The sequence below is a fragment of the Pseudophryne corroboree genome, chromosome 6, assembly GCF_028390025.1.
Source record: "Pseudophryne corroboree isolate aPseCor3 chromosome 6, aPseCor3.hap2, whole genome shotgun sequence".
Classification (NCBI taxonomy): Eukaryota; Metazoa; Chordata; class Amphibia; order Anura; family Myobatrachidae; genus Pseudophryne; species Pseudophryne corroboree.
In genome coordinates this window covers 727,306,457-727,326,912 of record NC_086449.1, presented here as the reverse complement: position 1 = coordinate 727,326,912, position 20,456 = coordinate 727,306,457, and the positions used below count along the sequence as shown (strand labels likewise).

Below are 20,456 nucleotides of genomic sequence, written 5' to 3'. Positions count from 1 at the left end.
GGCACAGCTAGTTCCCAGGAACAGAAGTCCTCCCCGGCCTCTACTACATCCAACGCATGACGCTGGAGCTCCGCTAAGGGAGTCCGCCGTGGGAGCACGTCTTCGACTCTTCAGCCACATCTGAGTTCACTCACAGGTGGTTCCCGGGGCAATAAAAAATTGTTTCTCAGGGTTACAAGCTGGAATTCGAAAGGTGCCTCCTCGCCGGTTTTTCCTTATCGGACCTACCGGCTTCTTCCCCAGAAAGGGAGATAATATTAAATACAATTCACACGTATCTCCAACAGGTGGTGCTCAAGGTTCCCATCCTGCAACAAGGAAGGCGATATGACTCAACCTTGGCTGTAGTCCCGAAACCGTACGGTTCGGTCAGACCTATTTTTAAAATTAAAATCTCTGAACCTATACGGGAAAAGGTTAAAATTTAAAGTGGAATCACCCAGAACGATCATCGCCAGCCTGGAAGGGGGGGATTTGATGGTGTTTCTAAACATAAAGGCTGCATACCTTCATGTTCCCATTTATCCACCCCATCAGGCGTACCTGACAATTGCGGTACAGGATTGTCATTACCAATTTCAGGGTAATTGGCGGAAATAATGGTGCTCCTACGCAAGCAAGGAGTCACAGTTGTCCCATACTTGGGACGATCTCCTAATAAGGGCGAGATCAAAAGAGCAGTTGTTGAACAGCGTGTCACTTTCGCTGAAGGTGTCACAGCAACACGGCTGGATTCTCAATTTCCCGAGGTCACAGTTGGTTCCTATAACTCGTCTGCCCATCTTGGGTATGATTCTGGATACAGACCAGAAATGGGTTTACCTTCAGATAGAGAAGGCCCAGGAACTCATGACTCTAGTCAGGGACCTATTGAAACAAAGACAGGTGTCAGTGCATCACTGCACTCGAGTCCTGGGAAAAACATTCCCTTCAGCAGGTTCCATGCGAGGACTTTCCAATGGGACCTACTGGACAAGTGGTCCGGGTCACATCTAAAGATTCATCAGTTGATCACCCTATCCCCCAGGGCCAGGGTATCTCTCCTGTGGTGGCTGCAGAGTGCTCACCTTCTAGAGGGCCGCGAGCCTCCGAGGCTGGGGAGCAGTCACACAGGGAAGAAATTTCCAAGGTCTTTGGTCAAGTCAAGAGACTCACATCAACATATTGGAACTAAGGGCCATATACAACGCCCTATGTCAAGCGGCGACCTTTCTTCGCGACCAACCGGTTCTGATCCAGTCAGACAACGTCTCCGCAGTAGCTCATGTAAACCGCCAAGGCGGCACAAGGAGCAGAGTGGCGATGGCGAAAGCCACCAGAATTCTTCGCTGGGCGGAGAATCATGTAAGAGCACTGTCAACAGTGTTCATTCCGGAAGTGAACAACTGGGAAGCAGACTTCCTCACCAGACATACGTCCTGGAGAGTGGAGACTTCATCAGGAAGTCTTCGAACAGATTGCAGTTCGGTGGGGACTGCCACAGATAGACAGGATGGCGTCCCGCCTCAACAAAAAGCTGCAGAGTTATTGCGCCTGGACGTTTGTAAAAGGAGTGCTGCGTATTCAGCACCTTTTGTGCCTCCGGTGGCACCTTGGGATCTTAACGTGGTGTTAAGTTTCCTAAAGTCACACTGGTTTGAACCACTTAAAACGGCGGAGTTAAAATATCTCACGTGGAAGGTGGTCATGTTATTAGCCTTGGCTTTGGCTAGACGTGTGTCAGAATTAGCGGCTTTGTCACATAAAAGCCCCTATCTGGTTTTCCATATGGATAGAGCAGAATTGCGGACCCGTTCGCAATTTCTGCTGAAAGTGGTATCATCTTTTCATATGTACCAACCTATTGTGGTGCCTGTGGCTACACGTGACTTGGAGGATTCCGAGTTACTTGATCTGGTCAGGGCTTTGAAAATTTACGTGGCCAGAATGGCTAGAGTCAGGAAAACTGAAGCGCTGTTTGTCCTGTATGCATCCAACAAGATTGGTGCCCCTGCTTCAAAGCAAACTTTTGCTCGCTGGATTTGTAACACGATTCAGCAAGCGCATTCTACGGCTGGATTGCCGTTACCAAAATCGGTCAAGGCCCATTCCACTAGGAAGGTGGGCTCTTCTTGGGCGGCTGCCCGGGGGGTCTCAGTACTACAGCTGTGTCGAGCTGCTACTTGGTCTGGTTCAAACACTTTTGCAAAATTCTATAGGTTTGATACCCTGGCTGAGGAGGACCTCATGTTTGCTCAATCGGTGCTGCAGAGTCATCCGCACTCTCCCGCCCGTTTGGGAGCTTTGGTATAATCCCCATGGTCCTTACGAAGTCCCCAGCATCCTCTAGGACGTTAGAGAAAATAAGATTTTACTTACCGGTAAATCTATTTCTCGTAGTCCGTAGAGGATGCTGGGCGCCCGCCCCAAGTGCGGACTTCTTCTGCAATACTTGTATATAGTTATTGCTTCAATAAGGGTTACGTTATAGTTGCATCGGTCTTGCACTGATGATATGTTGTTTTCATACTGTTAACTGGGTAGTTATCACAAGTTATACCGTGTGATTGGTGTGGCTGGTATGAATCTTGCCCTTGGATTAACAAAATCCTTTCCTTGTACTGTCCATCTCCTCTGGGCACAGTTTCTCTAACTGAGGTCTGGAGGAGGGGCATAGAGGGAGGAGCCAGTGCACACCAGGAACTAAATTCTTTCTTAAAGTGCCCATGTCTCCTGCGGAACCCGTCTATCCCCATGGTCCTTACGGAGTCCCCAGCATCCTCTACGGACTACGAGAAATAGATTTACCGGTAAGTAAAATCTTATTATAGCTAGCAAAACTAAAGTATAAGGCACTCATTCATATTTTCATTAAAAAAAACGATACAGCGTAACCTACATGAAGGCATTGCAGGTCCTCAGATCTTGTGATAAATATCTACTTATATTACAAATGGTTACTTATATGACCATGCTACAGAACATTGGTATGTTGCATTATACTGTATACTAGTTACCAGCCCGTCAAAATGACGGAACAACATAATTGTAGTGCCAGTGGCTGTGCGTGCCCAAATGGAGCAACACATAAATTGCTCCATTGGATGCCATCCAGTGGCCACTGGTGTGCAAAACTTTAGAATTCTCCCCATAGAGGTGAGGAGTAGTGTTAGCCATTTTTTATATATATATATATATATATATATAGATAGATAGATAGATAGATAGATAGATGACTGTATCCTGATTTTTGGCCAACAGGTCCAGGATTTTTTTGTAGAGGCTCCTTGATTTCCACCCCAAATCTTTAACACCCATTTTTATTTAAACTAAACTCTCAATGGATGGAAATAGATTTCTATAACTGTTTTTGTCCCTTAAATTTTTGCAGCAAGGCTCTTTAGCGCTATAATCCTGGTTACCATGCACATTACAGCCCATAAAGCTGCCTCCGTTATCTGCCGCCTCCATAGGTGTAACCCAGCGCCTGTTTACAACATGTTCATATGACCATTAAGAGACGCTGAGTGAGAGCCAGAATTTCACACCTGAGGACAAAGTCTGTCACAGCCAGTAATGTCTGTGTTATAGCCCATGAAATATAATGACAGATGTCACATTGTTCCTGCTGGAAACTGGTAACTGTAGAATGTACTTTGTAAAACTACAAAGCTTTTTCAAAATACTTGAATCAAAATCTATTACTTTAAAGCGGGCATATTAATAGATAAAAGGGTCACCCCCCTGCCAGCCCTATCAGACGTCCAGTTAGATGCACTTAATCGCCGGATCTTGGATGAGGAGACGATAGCTGCTATACACTCTATGCATACATCTGTCGACCCAGGACCCGATGGCTTCACAGCCCAATATTATAAATTGTTTGTGAAGAAGCTGGCCCCGCATCTTTCCTCTTTCTTTAAATATATTCTTGAGGGAGCTTCCTTTCTGCCAGAGACAACCCGGGCTGATATCGTGGTAATCACAAAGCCTGATAAAGATCCGACTAGATGCTCCAATTATAGACCAATTTCTCTACTGAACGTAGACCTGAAGATTTATGCGAAAATCTTAGCCAATCGTCTGGCCCCTCTGCTGCCTGGTTTGGTCCACCTGGGTCAGGTTGGGTTTATCCCTGGACGCCAGGCGTCGGATAGCACCAGAAGGGCAATTGATTTAATCTATTCCATTCAAAAGCGGAAGTATCCTTCCCTTCTTTTGGCTCTTGAAGCGGAAAAGGCCTTTGACAGCATCTCCTGGTCATTTGCCTTCGCAGTCCTTGGTAAAATGGGATTTTCGGGTACATTTTTAGATGGGGTCAAAGCACTTTACCGCTCCCCGTCAGCCCAGGTTTTGGTCAATGGTGTTTCGTCCGCTAGTTTTGGGATTTCCAATGGCACCAGACAGGGTTGCTCACTCTTGCCTCTAATATTTGCACTAGTCATGGAGCCTCTGGCGGCAAAGATTTGCAGTGATGCAGCTATCCACGGAGTGTCTACGGGCTTATCAGAGCACAAAATTGCGTTATACGCTGCTGATGATCTGATTTCTCTTACGGATCCGGCCCAATCCCTCCCATCTCTTTTATCCGAGATCCGCTCGTATTCTCAAAACTCGGGTTATAAAATGAATGATGACAAAACAGAGGTTCTTGATTTTCATATCCTGGCAGCGCTTAAAGCATGAATTGGAAATTATGCTGCCCTGCATCTGGCATAAAAATAAAATATACCTCGGTACTTACTTGACTCACTATCACCAGCAAATTATCCCGCCTATTAGGAAAAATCAAAGATGATTTATTGGAATGGTCCAACTACTACATATCCTGGATAGGTAGAATAAATTCTGTCAAGATGAGTGTGCTCCACCGACTTATATATCTGTTTCAGACTCTTCAGATTTATATACCTCCCTGTTTTTAAAACCTTGCAACACCAAATGTCCTTTTTTATATGGAATCGTAAACGCCCTCGTATTAGACTCAAACTACTCCAGTGTTCCACCAGAAGGGGTGGACTTGGTATCCCAGATTTTAGAAAATACTTCTATGCTGCAAAGCTCTCCCAATGTGTACAATGGTGTAATGAGGGTGGAGCTGGGAAAGTCTGGGTGAGGATTGAGACGGAGGAGATGGGTTTGGCCACGTTATCCTCTCTACTGTGGCTTCCTAGGAGTTAGCACCCTCGTGCTGTCCTCTCTCATCCTGTAGTGTATCATTCACTAGCTACGTGGGACTTGGCAAATAGACGGTTCGCTCTGGCCCCACATCCATCTTCTCTGATTCCACTGTTCCATAATCCAGCCTTTCCCCTTGGTATGTGTAGATACTCCTTTACAACATGGCACTTGGGAAACATATTTTATATCAATGACATTACTCTTGATGCTTCCTTTCCTCAGTTTGCAGATATTCGGGTATTCGTATATATTCGGTAATTCTGTCTTCGGATTTCTTTCGCTATCTACAAACTAGACATTTCCACTCCACAATAGCCTCCACTCTTCTCAATAGAAAACTATCCTCTTTCGAATATATTGGCTGGAAACGTTCTAACACTAAGGGCTTAATCTCCGATATCTATGCCTTGCGAAACGACAACTCTACCACGACCCGGGCTCCTTACGAACTGGCATGGGAAAAGGACCTGGGACTTACTATAGACAATGAGGATTGGGTTGACATCTGGGATAACGCTACTTCTAGTTCCATTTGTGTTAAAATCAAGGAAAATATCTATAAATTATCGCTGTTACTATGTCCCCTCTCGTTTACATACTATGTTCCCGAATGTCTCGGATGAGTGCTGGAGGGGGTGTGCAGGTGTAGGCTCGTTTATGCACATCTGGTGGACCTACCCAAAAATTTGTAAAATATGGCGGGAGCTTAGCACCCTGCTCTCGCACCTATTCGAGACCTCTATTTCTCCTGACCCCCAATATTTTTTGCTCCCCTTGACTCTGCCTACCCTTAATCGACATCAAAATAAACACTTTCGGCATGTAGTTTCGGCGATGACATGCCAAATAGCATTAAACTGGAAAAACCCAATCCCCACCTCTATGCCGGTGATAATCTCCCGAATTTGGTATGTGTACAAAATGGAATATATGACTGCTATTATTCGTACTTGCTCTAGACAATTTGATAAAATTTGGTCTCCCTGGCTAACCTTCCAACAGGCTTCCTCCCCATTTGTAACCTGATAACCTAAAATTGATGCCTCTCTAAATTCTTGACTCCGGAGGCCACCCCTCAACTTCTTTCTCCCTTTTCTATTCCTTCGTCTTGACTTGTTCTCTCTCTCTCTTCCTTCTCCCTGCTTTTCTCTACTCTGTTATCTTTGTTACATTCTCTGTTTCCTGCTCTCTTTGATGGACTGCCACTCCGTAGCCGAGAGATCTCCTTCTTGTTACTTTAAAAACTTCAAAATTGGATCCGACTTGATGATGTTATAAGTCATCGTAGTTATTTCTGTAATCTATCTAACCAATGTGCTTGGTATGACTTGTTTACTGTTGTATTTCTGTGATCCTCTCAATAAAAGGATTTTATTTATAAGGATTCAGATTGCGCTGACCCTGCGGTAGGATGGCCTTATTTTTGCCAGACACCTAACTTATATTTAATTAATCCATTAACATTTTCGCAGATTCAGCTTCACTTGTGGTTTATAAAGTTTAGAGCCATCTATCTATCATTCTTTTTTTCTCGCAATTTTGATTGGTGTACCTATTTTTTACATATATACTATTAAAAGTTACATTTTAATTATTTCAATGTTACATTACTACTTATACATATATTAATAACTTTAAGATGCTTTCCGGGAGTGAGTGCTCCCAACCAAGGTCATTTTTTTCTAGCTTTTCTCTTCCTATCTTAAAATACGTTTGGACCTTTGGGAGCACCGCTGACAATCACCGTTTTTTCTACCCATAGGCATTTACCCTCACTGGTAGAAGGTGATCAATACTAGACTATTGTCTAATCTGTCCGTTTTTCTCGGAGACATTATTCTATTTTTCTCTTACGTCCTAGAGGATGCTGGGGACTCCGTAAGGACCATGGGATAGACGGGCTCCGCAGGAGACATGGGCACTAAAAAAGAACTTTAGGTATGGGTGTGCACTGGCTCCTCCCTCTATACCCCTCCTCCAGACCTCAGTTTAATACTGTGCCCAGAGGAGACTGGGTGCATTACAGGGAGCTCTCCTGAGTTTCCTGAAAAGAAAGTATTTTGTTAGGTTTTTTATTTTCAGGGAGCCTGCTGGCAACAGACTCCCTGCATCGAGGGACTGAGGAGAGAGAAACAGACCTACTTTAATGTTAGGCTCTGTTTCTTAGGCTACTGGACACCATTAGCTCCAGAGGGAACGGAATGCAGGTCTCACCCTTGCCGTTCGTCCCGGAGCCGCGCTGCCATCCTCCTCGCAGAGCCGGAAGATAGAAGCTGGGTGAGTATGTGAAGAAAGAAGACTGCAGAGGCGGCAGAAGACTTCAGATCTTCATTGAGGTAACGCGCAGCGGTAACGCTGCGCGCCATTGCTCCCACACAACACACACACGGCAGGCACTGTAAGGGTGCAGGGGGGGCGCCCTGGGCAGCAATAAGAACCTCCAAATCTGGCTTAAAATTATATATACAGGCTGGGCACTGTATATAAGAGATCCCCTGCCAGTTTTTTTTTTATTTTCAGCGGGACCGAAGCCCGCAGCTGAGGGGGCGGAGCTCGTTCCTCAGCACTCACCGGCGCCATTTTCTCCACAGCACACCGCGGAGAGGAAGCTCCCCGGACTCTCCCCTGCTTACACGGTGAAAGAGGGTTTTTAAGAAGGGGGGGGCTCATAATTTGGCGCAGATAAAGATAAAAAGCGCTATCTGGGTAAACATATTGTGTTTTTTCCTGGGTCATTAGTGCTGGGTGTGTGCTGGCATACTCTCTCTCTGTCTCTCCAAAGGGCCTTGAGGGGGAACTGTCTTCAGATAAGAGGATTCCCTGAGTGTGTGGTGTGTCGGTACGCGTGTGTCGGCATGTCTGAGGTAGAAGGCTCTCCTAGGGAGGAGGTGGAGCAAATGACTGTGGTGTCTCCGTCGGCAACACTGACACCTGACTGGTTGGATATGTGGAATGTTTTAGTGCTAATGTGAACTTATTGCACAAAAGGTTGGACAAAGCTGAGTCCAGGGAATGTACAGGGAGTCGAGCCCTGCCTGCCCCTTTGTCACAGGGACCTTCGGGGTCTCAAAAGCGCCCACTATCCCAAATAGTAGACGCTAATACCGACACAGATTCTGACTCCAGTGTCGACTACGATGATGCAAAGTTACAGCCAAAATTGGCTAAAAGTATTCAATATATTATTATTGCAATAAAAGATGTTTTGCATATCACAGAGGACCCCCCTGTCCCTGACACGAGGGTACACATGTATAAGGAAAAGAAACCTGAGGTAGCCTTTCCCCCATCTCATGAGCTGAATGAGTTATTTGAAAGGGCTTGGGAATCTCCAGACAAGAAACTGCAGATTCCCAAAAGGATTCTTATGGCGCATCCTTTCCCGACTAAGGACAGGATACGGTGGGAATCCTCCCCAAGGGTGGACAAAGCGTTGACACGCTTATCCAAAAAGGTAGCGCTGCCATCCCAAGATACGGCTACCCTCAGGTAGATTGCAAGCAGGAGGCTACCTTGAAGTCCATTTACACACATTCTGGTGTCTTACTCAGACCGGCGATAGCGTCGGCTTGGGTTTGTAGCACTGTAGTAGCATGGACAGATACCTTATCGGCGGAAATGGATACCCTGGATAAGGATACCATTTTATTAACCCTGGGTCATATTAAGGATGCTGTCTTATATATGATAGATGCTCAAAGAGACATTGGCCTACTGGGTTCTAGAGTCAACGCTATGGCGATTTCTGCTAGACGAGTCCTATGGACCCGGCAATGGACAGGTGATGCCGACTCAAAGAGGCATATGGAGGTTTTACCTTACAGGGGTGAGGAATTGTTTGGGGAAGGTCTCTCGGACCTGGTTTCCACAGCTACGGCAGGTAAATCAAATCAAATTTTTGTGCCTTATATTCCCTCACAGCCTAAGAAAGCGCCACATTATCAGATGCAGTCCTTTCGGTCAAATAGAAACAAGAGAGTACGAGGATCGTCCTTTCTTGCCAGAGGTAAGGGCAGAGGGAAAAAGCTGCCTACCACAGCTAGTTCCCAGGAGCAGAAGTCCTCCCCGGCCTCTACAAAATCCACCGCATGACGCTGGGGCTCCGCTGAGGGAGTCCGCCCCAGTTGGTGCACGTCTTCGACTTTTCAGCCACATCTGGGTTCACTCACAGGTGGATCCCTGGGCAATAGAAATTGTTTTCCAGGGTTACAAGCTGGAATTCGAAGAGGTGCCTCCTCACCGGTTTTTCAAATCTGCCCTACCAGCTTCTTCCCCAGAAAGGGAGATAGTTTTAAATGCAATTCACAAATTGTGTCTTCAACAGGTGGTGGTCAAAGTTCCCCTGCTTCAACAAGGGAGGGGGTATTACTCAACCCTGTTTGTAGTCCCGAAACCGGACGGTTCGGTCAGACCCATTTTAAATTTAAAATCCTTGAACCTATACTTGAAAAGGTTTAAGTTCAAGATGGAATCGCTCAGAGCGGTCATCGCCAGCCTAGAAGGGGGGGATTTTATGGTATCCCTTGACATAAAGGATGCATACCTTCATGTTCCCATTTATCCACCTCATCAGGCATACCTGAGATTTGCGGTACAGGAGTGTCATTACCAATTTCAGACGTTGCCGTTTGGGCTTTCCACGGCCCCGAGGATTTTCACCAAGGTAATGGCGGAAATGATGGTGCTCCTGCGCAAGCAGGGTGTCACAATTATCCCGTACTTGGATGATCTCCTAATAAAAGCGAGATCACGAGTTGTTGAACAGCGTGTCACTTTCACTGAAGGTGTTACAGCAACACGGCTGGATTCTCAATATCCCGAAGTCACAGTTGGTTCTTACGACTCGTTTGACCTTCTTAGGCATGATTCTGGATACGGACCAGAAAAGGGTTTATCTTCCGATAGAAAAGGCCCAGGAACTCATGACTCTGGTCAGGGACCTATTGAAGCCAAAACAGGTGTCAGTGCATCACTGCACTCGAGTCCTGGGAAAGATGGTGGCGTATTACGAGGCCATTCCCTTCGGCAGGTTCCATGCGAGGACCTTCCAATGGGACCTACTGGACAAGTGGTCCGGGTCACATCTACAGATTCATCAGTTGATCACCCTGTCCCCCAGGGCCAGGGTATCTCTCCTGTGGTGGCTGCAGAGTGCTCACCTTCTAGAGGGTTGCAGGTTCGGCATTCAGGACTGGATTCTGGTAACCACGGATGCGAGCCTCCGAGGTTGGGGAGCGGTCACACAGGGAAGAAGCTTCCAAGGTCTTTGGTCAAGTCAGGAGACTTGTCTTCACATCAACGTCCTGGAGCTGAGGGCCATATACAACGCCCTTCGTCAAGCGGAGACTTTGCTTCGCGACCTACCGGTTCTGATTCATTCAGACAACATCACCGCAGTGGCTCATGTAAACCGCCAAGGCGGCACAAGGAGCAGAGTGGCAATGGCGGAAGCCACCAGGATTCTTCGCTGGGCGGAAAATCATGTAAGCGCACTGTCAGCAGTGTTCATTCCGGGAGTGGACAACTGGGAAGCAGACTTCCTCAGCAGACACGATCTACATCCAGGAGAGTGGGGACTTCATCAGGAAGTCTTCGCACAGGTTGCAAGTCAGTGGGGACTGCCCCAGATAGACATGATGGCGTCCCGCCTCAACAAAAACTACAGAGGTATTGCGCCAGGTCAAGAGACCCTCAGGCGGTGGCAGTGGACGCCCTAGTGACACCGTGGGTGTTCCAGTCGGTCTATGTGTTTCCTCCTCTTCCTCTCATCCCCAAGGTGTTGAGAATAATAAGAAAAAGAGGAGTACAGACAATTCTCATTGTTCCAGATTGGGCGCGAAGGGCCTGGTATCCGGATTTGCAGGAAATGCTCACAGAAGATCCGTGGCCTCTTCCTCTAAGACAGGACCTGTTGCAACAGGGACCCTGTCTGTTCCAAGACTTACCGCGGCTGCGTTTGACGGCATGGCGGTTGAACGCCGGATCCTAGCGGAAAAGGGCATTCCGGATGAGGTCATTCCTACTCTGATAACGGCTAGGAAGGACGTGACAGCTAAACACTATCACCGTATATGGCGGAAGTATGTTTCTTGGTGTGAGGCCAGGAATGCTCCTACGGAAGAATTCCATCTGGGCCGTTTCCTTCACTTCCTACAAACTGGAGTGAATTTGGGCCTAAAATTAGGCTCCATTAAGGTTCAGATTTCGGCCCTATCCATTTTCTTTCAGAAGGAATTAGCTTCTCTCCCAGAAGTACACACCTTTGTGAAGGGAGTGCTGCATATTCAGCCTCCTTTTGTACCTCCGGTGGCGCCTTGGGACCTTAACGTGGTGTTGAGTTTCCTTAAGTCACACTGGTTTGAACCCCTTAAAACGGTGGAATTAAATATCTCACTTGGAAAGTGGTGTTGTTAGCCTTGGCTTCGGCTAGGCGAGTGTCGGAGTTGGCGGCTTTGTCTCATAAAAGCCCCTATCTGGTTTTCCATGTGGATAGAGCGGAATTGCGGACCCGTCCTCAATTCTTGCCTAAGGTGGTTTCATCTTTTCATATGAACCAACCTATTGTGGTGCCTGTGGCTACGCGAGACTTGGAGGATTCCGAGTCCCTTGATGTGGTCAGGGCTTTGAAAACTTACGTGGCCAGAACGGCTCGGGTCAGAAAAACAGAAGCACTGTTTGTCCTGTATGCAGCCAACAAGGTTGGCGCTCCTGCTTCGAAGCAGACTATTGCTCGCTGGATCTGTAACACTATTCAGCAGGCTCATTCTATGGCTAGATTGCCGTTACCAAAATTGGTAAAGGCCCGTTCCACTAGGAAGGTGCGCTCTTCTTGGGCGGCTGCCCGAGTGGTCTCGGCATTACAACTGTGCCGAGCTGCTACTTGGTCGGGGTCAAACACCTTTGCAAAGTTTTACAAGTTTGATACCCTGGCTGAGGAGGACCTCCTGTTTGCTCAGTCGGTGCTGCAGAGTCATCCACACTCTCCCGCCCGGTCTGGAGCTTTGGTATAATCCCCATGGTCCTTACGGAGTCCCCAGCATCCTCTAGGACGTAAGAGAAAATAAGATTTTAAACCTACCAGTAAATCTTTTTCTCCTAGTCCGTAGAGGATGCTGGGCGCCCGTCCCAGTGCGGACTACTTCTGCAAGACTTGTATATAGTTATTGCTTACATAAGGGTTATGTTACAGTTTTGATCAGTCTCGGACTGATGCTTTGTTGTTTCATACTGTTAACTGGTTCGTATATCCCAAGTTATACAGTGTGAATGATGTGGGCTGGTATGAATCTTGCCCTTGGATTAACAAAAATCCTTTCCTTGTACTGTCCGTCTCCTCTGGGCACAGTTTCTCTAACTGAGGTCTGGAGGAGGGGCATAGAGGGAGGAGACAGTGCACATCCATACCTAAAGTTCTTTTTTAGTGCCCATGTCTCCTGCGGAGCCCGTCTATCCCATGGTCCTTACGGAGTCCCCAGCATCCTCTACGGACTAGGAGAAAAAGATTTACCGGTAGGTTTAAAATCTTATTATTAGTACTCATTATATATCACTCAATCCTGTGCTGTATTCTCAACCCAATCCCTTTCATGCTTACGTTTGCCTGCAGAGCTCACCGTTTAGTACATTTGTACTGTTTGCGTTATCTTCCGCATCTTATTAGTAAAATAAGCAACTTTTAAACATCTGAATATTTTGTATTCTAGGTTCTGTTTTTTTTATTTATTTATATATTTTCTACAAGTTTCATTCCTATGGCTTCATTTTACTCCCCGCTTTAACTTGTCACCTCCCTTTAATGAAAACACAACAGTTTTGTTTTTAGCGTATTGTTAATGGGTGTGGTATAACAGATAGACAGTGTCTAGTTAGACAGTCAATAGATAAACACATGTTAGACAGTCAAAAAATCAACAGGATCAAAAATCATACAATCAAAAGATCGACATGAAAATGGTTGACATAAAAAAGGTAGACACCATTTTTTGTTTGCATTTTTGGGGTTTGTGTGGATAGTTTTGTCATCTCGGATCCCCAATCGTAGAAATGTATCCCTTCGCTCGCCACGCTTCGGGCTCGCTGCGCTTGCCACAAGGCTTATAACCAACTCTATGCTGACATGGATAGAGAAGGTATGAAAAAGTCCAAAAACGTGAAATTTTAAGAAACCCTGAGTCTACCTTTTTTATGTTGTGCATTGTCGTGTCGACCTTTTTACCCTGTCGACCTTTTGTACTGGCTACTATGGAGGCCAATCCCGGGCCATTTTTTTTTCAATCCTGGGTATCTGGATTGAAAAATGGTCAATCCCGTTTCCATGTGGCCGCCCCCCTCGCACACATAATTCACCACACACCGGGGGGAGGGCGGGTGGGGAACATCCTCAGCTCTCTCCTGGCGGCATGAGACAGCGCAGCGTGACCTCTCACGCTGTGCTGGGGAGGCGGAAGCCGGGCAGCGTCTGAGCGTCCTGAGGACGCTCAACGCTGATCCCTCAATCCCCGGATTGGAGCTTCCAATCCCGGGATTGAATTCCGGCCATTTGTGGCCCTAAATCCCGGGATCGGCCTCCCTACTAGCTACCTTTTTCATGTTGACCTTTTGACCTTGTCGACCTAATGTCTGTCTAACATATGGTGTCTATCTATTGACTAACTAGACACTGTCTATCATCCGGATACCATCGTTAATGGGTTATCCCTTTTTGTGGAATGTCCTCTAAGAGAAAGAGTATGACTCAGTCATACAGAAAATTGGGGGTTCTACCCAATGCGTTCACAGGGCCTGATTTTAGAGATGGACATATTTGCACAGCAGCTGCATCTTTGTCTACAGCTGCTGTGCAAAAATATGCTAATGCTGCAGGAGGCGTCTGAAGGAAAGCATAAGCTTACTCGAAGGTTGCCTCCTTCCTACTTGCATAGGTAGACGCAAACACTGGAATCGCCGCTTCCAAAAAATGGAGCTGACACACCCATTTTCTGGAAACACAGACAGCAGTGGTGGAAAGATACGGGGGGTGGAGTTAATTGAATCCATTTAAATAAAACATATAGAAAGAAAAACAACACAAACATTTATTTAGTAAATATACCCCAAAGATTGGCCTCTGGATTCCAGTAATGGGGTGGGTAATGAGATCCATCTCCTGTTGGTCTGTGCTGTAACTCCAACATCCTCGCACTTTTTATTCAGTTCTTTTCATTTCCTTTTCAGTTTTCTTTAAAATGGGACTTTATATGTATATTTATTTATTTATTTTTATTTTGTTGTAGTTAGAAAAAACCACACAGACCGCGGCACAGCTGAAAGACACCCAACACCTAGAACAGCTTCAGAAAGATATTAACAGTATTGAGCAATGGATGATGGACCTCTCTGCAAAGAGGAGGCAGCTGGAAGCTAGCCTTACTACGGTAGAAAAAGACATTTCCCATATGGAACAGAGCACCACAACTACTACCAAAGACATTTCCACCAAGATTGCCACCGTAAAGACAGATGTTAGAAGGATATCCGGGATGGAGAGTGACATTGTCTCTCTAATAAACAACATCAATGAGTTGGAGAAAAAATTGGAGAAGGTGGAGAAAAACATTGCTCAGAGTATCGGAGATGCTTTAGTCGGCAGCATTGACCGTATCACCGCTCTTAAGAGTTCGGTGTCAAGAAATTCGGACAGGATAGACCTTCTCAAGAAGAGACTAACGGAACTCAGAGGCAATTTCTCTGATAACTTTGACCAACTCTCACAGCTCGAGAGCGACAGGCTCAAGGTCATGCAAGCTGTACATTTTGCCAATGAGTTAAAACCCAAAGTTTTCACCCTGAGAAAAGACTTTGCTAACTTAGAATCTCTGATAAACGACCTGTCTTTAAGAATTGGCCGTCTGGCATCTGATATCTTGAGCAGAGAGAAAGAAATTAGTTTGTTGAGCGATAAAATGTACAATTTAACTGTGATTAAGTCAGAAATCGTAGATCTAAATAATAAAATTGGCGATGTGTAGCTGGTTAAACATCATGAAAGTTGGTTATTGAGCCATGGATAGTCATCTTATGTTACGGTTCCTTGCATATTAAAATTAGTTGGGGGGTTTTCTTCCCCTCCTTTTAGTTTTTTTTTCAAGTGTCATTGATTTGTATAAATCTTATTTCTACCACTGCTATCTATGTATCCTCTTTTCACCCCCAGTAATGCTTCCGGTATGAATGGTCGACATTGACATGGTTGACATGGACAAATGGTCGACACATGAGAAGGTCAACATGGATTTTTGAACTGTTTTTGGTGTCATTTATTCGTAACATGACCAGGAACCCCAATTAGTGTACCGCGTCCCCTTGCATGGCTCGCCATGCTGCGGGCAAGGTGCCTCGCACCACTGCCGCGGCGCTTGGCACAGATTACCATCAACGTGGACTACGATTGGGAATAGTAAAGTATGAAAATGTTGAAAATCTTTCTTTTAAAAAAAAAAAGCCATGTCGACCTTTTCATGTGTCGACCATGTCAATGTCGACCTAATGAGTGTCGACCTTAACATTGTCGACCATCTGAACGAATACCCTCAGTAATATGGAGCAGCAACCTAATACAAGGCATGATTCGGAGATGGACACATTAGTACAGCTGCTGCATCTTTGTATGCAGCAGCTGTGCTACTATATACTATTGCTGCAGGAAGTGTCTTGTGTAACTAGACTGCTCCTGCATGCTTCTGTTATCCGCTGCTGTGCCTATAGATGCAGCATCTGATCACGTGACCATCGGCCATCCGAGAAACCCTCCGGTTAATTCAGCATGGCTGCAGATTTTACACCACCGGGGCCAGGGAAGCTGCATCAGAGAACGCAGCCACTGGCCCCGACACACCCAGAAACGGAAACGACTTTCCAAACAGATGCAGCATGTCAATCAGGTTGCGATTTAGGAGCCACTATGAGCGATCTCACAGACAGAGATATCAAAGCATCGGAGATATACGGAAAGCAGCGAGTTTGCACACATCTCTGAATCTGGACTAAAATTCCTAAATCAGTTCATGCCTCTGACAAACTGACCACACCATGGGCTGAATTCGGCTAGCCACAAACTGTCCGCAGAGAACCACAATCACGGAAGGCTTTTCTCAGCTTGCACCTCTATACATTGTGAGCAGAAATCAGACTCTAAGATAGCCTACGAAAGGTGAATACGAGCAAAATAAAAATAAACAATGGTAAACAAACATTTTCACATCTTGAAGGTAAGGCGGCAAGCTACTGCGTCTATCATCAGCTTTCCTAATAATAGCCCATGCACTTTATGGCAACCCCATTCATTTATCCCAACTTACCTGTGTCTCTTCTATATACTGATTGGTCTAGCCTTCTTTATATCTCTAACCATTAGAATGAGGACATTGATATGGTCCTTGAGTGTGAAAATAATAAAGGAATAGTTAATATTTTATTACATTGGTAGAAATGTGCTTAATGCTACAGCATGCTCAAAGACGGTATAAAAGATATCTGGTTGAAAGTCTAGAGCAGAGATATTCAACATGAGGCCTTCCAGCTGCTGTGGGACTACACAACCCATCATGCCCTGTCACATTTAGGTGTACCCTAATAGAAAAACTGTGTCATGGCATGGTGGGTTATGTAGTTCCACAGCAGTTGAATGGCTGAATTTGAATACTCCTGGTCTAGAGTGAATCCTTGTTTCCATCGTCTTCAAGGACGTGTCTGAAAACAAGGGTAGAATGGGTCAGCGGCTGCCAGCAAACCAGCGAATGCCTCGTAAATGTGCCCTTTCCTCCCTGAATGCCATTTGAAGCAGCAATGGTTTTTATTTTTAAACTGCAAGTTAAGTACATTTTAAACAAGCGTCCAAAAGTCATTTTTCTTAGATCCTCCTAAAGATATTTATCTCCTTTCAGTAACGTTCTGTGTCTGCAAACATGGATAGCTGCCACAAGTTCACACAGCGTGCAGCATGTCCTGTGGAAGCAGAAGGGGGAGAAAGAGGTGGAGGATGTCACAGTGAAAACCGCTGAGGAAAGTTCCAAACCTTTCTGCTCATTATGTCATATGACTGTGGTTGCCATCATGCACGGACTAGGGCTAAAGTTCAGCCCAGACATTCTTCCTGTGCATGGAATGTAGGGCGTGGCCATGTATAATGGGGTGTGCAGTGAGTCATGGGAGGGTGACATCATGGGACACGCCCCATCTTGCATTGCCAGCCAAACAGAGTGCCAGTAGGAAGAGCTTCTCCTCCAAGCTTCAGACCGGCCCTTCTGGCATTAAAGAATTGCCAGATGGCCAGTCCGGCTGTGGTTGCCATGGTAGTTACGTAACCTCGTGGAAAATCTGAAGAATAACCCTTTATTAGCAGTCTGAAGAGAAAAACTAAGGAAATGAGGAAATTTCCATGGTGCATCTCAGAGCTTGCCAATGTAATTTATGAAAAATACAATATATTTTTTTTTTATAGGATTGTTACGTTAAATACCTCCACTCCAAAATACAGTCTAATTTGGATTACCCTGTATTTGTCAGGTTTATCTTATTAGCACATACAGCCATGTTCATGTGCTAGTGGGAATGCATACGGGTCCAACGGATATGTGCAAACTGTGCATGTAGAAAGAAATTGGCAAGTGCATATGGGTTGTAACATGCATCTGCACATGGATGGATTCAGTGGCGGAACTAGCGAGCGGTGGGCCCAGGTGCGACAAAATGCTTTGGGCCCCCCCATCCCATCCAAGTCCACCCCCTCACCCCTGGAGAGGATCTGGTGAGGGGGACCTGCTCAGGGCCAGAGAAATGGATACCTAGCAACAGTGCCGTCACTGTGTGCAAGAAACGACATCGGAGCCCCACCACCACCATGTAAAACTGGGACAGTGTGCGCCGTAGGCGCGCAAAAAAATATAGGGGCATGGCTTTGTGGGGAAGGAGGGAAAGGGAAGGAAAGAAATTATACTTACAGTCTCCGCTGGCTCAGGCTCCTCGTGCAGCTTCTGGCAGATGATGATCCCGGGGCAGGAGAGAAGGTGGAGGAGGGAGGTGGAGGAGGGAGCCGCAGCAGCGCTGTATTATTGGTGGAGGCGCTGCTGCTGCTGTCCCTTTCCTTCCCCATTGGCTGTCCTCCGCCGCTGTGAATGCTGGGATGCGCTTCCCAGCATTCACAGCGGCAGAGGACAGCCTATGGAGAAGGAAAGAGACAGCAGCAGCGCCTCTACCAATTACAGTGCGCTGCTGCGGTTCCCTCCTCCACCTCCCTCCTCCTGTAGCCGCTGCTCCTCTCCTGTCCTCGGCGGCGGCTGTGTGCTGCGGGCGGCGGTTGCCCGCAGCACACAGCGGCATGTAATGAGTCAGTTTATGCCGCGCTGCTTTGGGCCCCTAGACAGTGGTGGGCCCCAGTGCAACGCACTGGTTGCACTGGCGGTAGTTCCGCCTCTGGATGGATTGATCAGTCCACTGACAAACCACTCTGTTAAATAGGTGATAACTGAGCTGTGACCATGAGATCACCTAGAACTAACCGTCTAGTGGGCGTGTAAGTCATACAAAGATGGGACACCTGTTCCAGATGGATCTCTTGCACCCAGCATGCGGTTGGTGCATGCAAGTATGGGTTGGTGTAAGACTCAGTACTAATTATGGTGGCTGGGACTGTAAAAAAGTGGATGGACTGGCTTTCATGTGGAGAACCAGGGCTAAGATAAACAACCATGAAGGGTAATTCAGAGTTGATCGCAGCAGCAAATTTGTTAGCAGTTGGGCAAAACCATGTGCACTGCAGGGGGGGCAGATATAACATGTGCAGAGAGAAAGTTAGTTTTGGGTGTGGTGTGTTCAAACTAAAATCTTAATTGCAGTGTAAAAATAAAGCAACCAGTATTTACCCTGCACAGGAAAAAAATTACCCACCCAAATCTACCTCTCTCTGCAAATGTTATTTCTCTTACGTCCTAGAGGATACTGGGGTTCCATTTAGTACCATGGGGTATAGACAGGTCCACTAGGAGCCATGGGCACATTAAGAATTTGATAGTGTGGGCTGGCTCCTCCCCTCTATGCCCCTCCTACCAGATTCAGTTTAGAAAATGTGCCAGGAGTAGCCGGTCACGCTGAAGGAAGCTCCTGAAGAGTTTTCTGCATTTATTTTATACTAGGTGATTCATCGCACCCTACGGGCGCTCTTCACATCGTCGCAAGGGGCTGCGCCCCTTTAACCCCTGAACGCCTTTCCGGCGTTCAATAATTGTATTATATGGAGTATTACCATTGCACAACGAAAGGGCGTCCGATGGGGAGGGGGCGGGGTAGTGGGGGCCGTGGATGGGGGAGGGGTCCGGATGCGCTGCGGTTGGGGGAAGGGCAGGTGCAGGTGTCGCAGATGGGGGGAGGGGTTCCGGAGGCGCTGCGGGTGGGGAAGGAGGGGTTCTGCGGGTGGGGTAGGGGGTCTGGAGTTTACCACAGGTTGGGGAGGGGCGGGTGTAGGGGTGCCGCAGATGGGGGAGGGGGTCTGTGGGCGCTGCAGGTGGGGGAATGGCAAGGTGCGGTGGTCCCATGGGTGGGGGAAGGGTGGGTGTGGGAATATAATGGGGTATATATAATGGGGTGGGGTACACTGTGGGGGTATATATAATGGGGATGGGTACACTGTGTGGGGTATATATAATGGGGATGGGTACACTGTGGGGGAGTGTATATAATGGGGATGGGTACACGTTGGGGGGAATATATAATGGGAATGGGTACACGTTGGGTGGTATATGTAATGGGGATGGGTACACTGTGGGGGGTATATGTAATGGGGATGGTGTATGTATAATGGGGTCGGGGTATCGGGGGAGACTTCCCACCACGGGTCCCTCACCTTACCTGGCCAGCTTGCCTCTCGACATCCCGCTGGCCGGAGCTTCTCCTTCTGGGCCCCGCATGCAGGTGGTGCCAGAGCTGTCACTGGGTCAGTCCGGGGACTGACATGAGGCCTACACCGCCACCCAGCCTGGAGTCTGAGGATGCAGCCGGGGTGCAGTGGGAAACACGGAGTGGAGGCCATCTGGGCTGGGAGAGGAGAGGAGTCAGCGGGGAGAGCGGCATCCAGCAGCCAGGGCACAGGGACCACAGAGCTGCCCCCACCCGGGATATATACAGGGGGCATCCAGTCCTACACATAGCCCCGTACTCTAGGGGTTACATTGCCGCTAGTACCGCATGACTCATTTCCTAATGCTGTGTGACTCCGGCCAGCATTATACACTGAGTCACAGATCTGGGAAAATATATAGGAGATG

The 20,456-nt window shown here is 47.0% G+C and overlaps 1 protein-coding gene across 2 annotated transcripts in view; it reads left to right on the top strand.

Moving 5' to 3' along the window:
• The window catches only part of IKBIP (IKBKB interacting protein), an 86,504-nt gene extending 71,231 nt beyond the window's left edge, over positions 1-15,273 (top strand). Inside the window, exon 3 of one of the 2 annotated variants that reach the window (XM_063928434.1) lies at positions 14,433-15,273. In XM_063928434.1, coding sequence (XP_063784504.1) covers positions 14,433-15,167 — 735 coding nt within the window. In that variant the 3' untranslated portion in view covers positions 15,168-15,273. The remainder of the gene's footprint in view (positions 1-14,432) is intronic. The other variant, XM_063928433.1, reaches the window with a different exon arrangement.
• Positions 15,274-20,456: the final 5,183 nt, after the last annotated feature.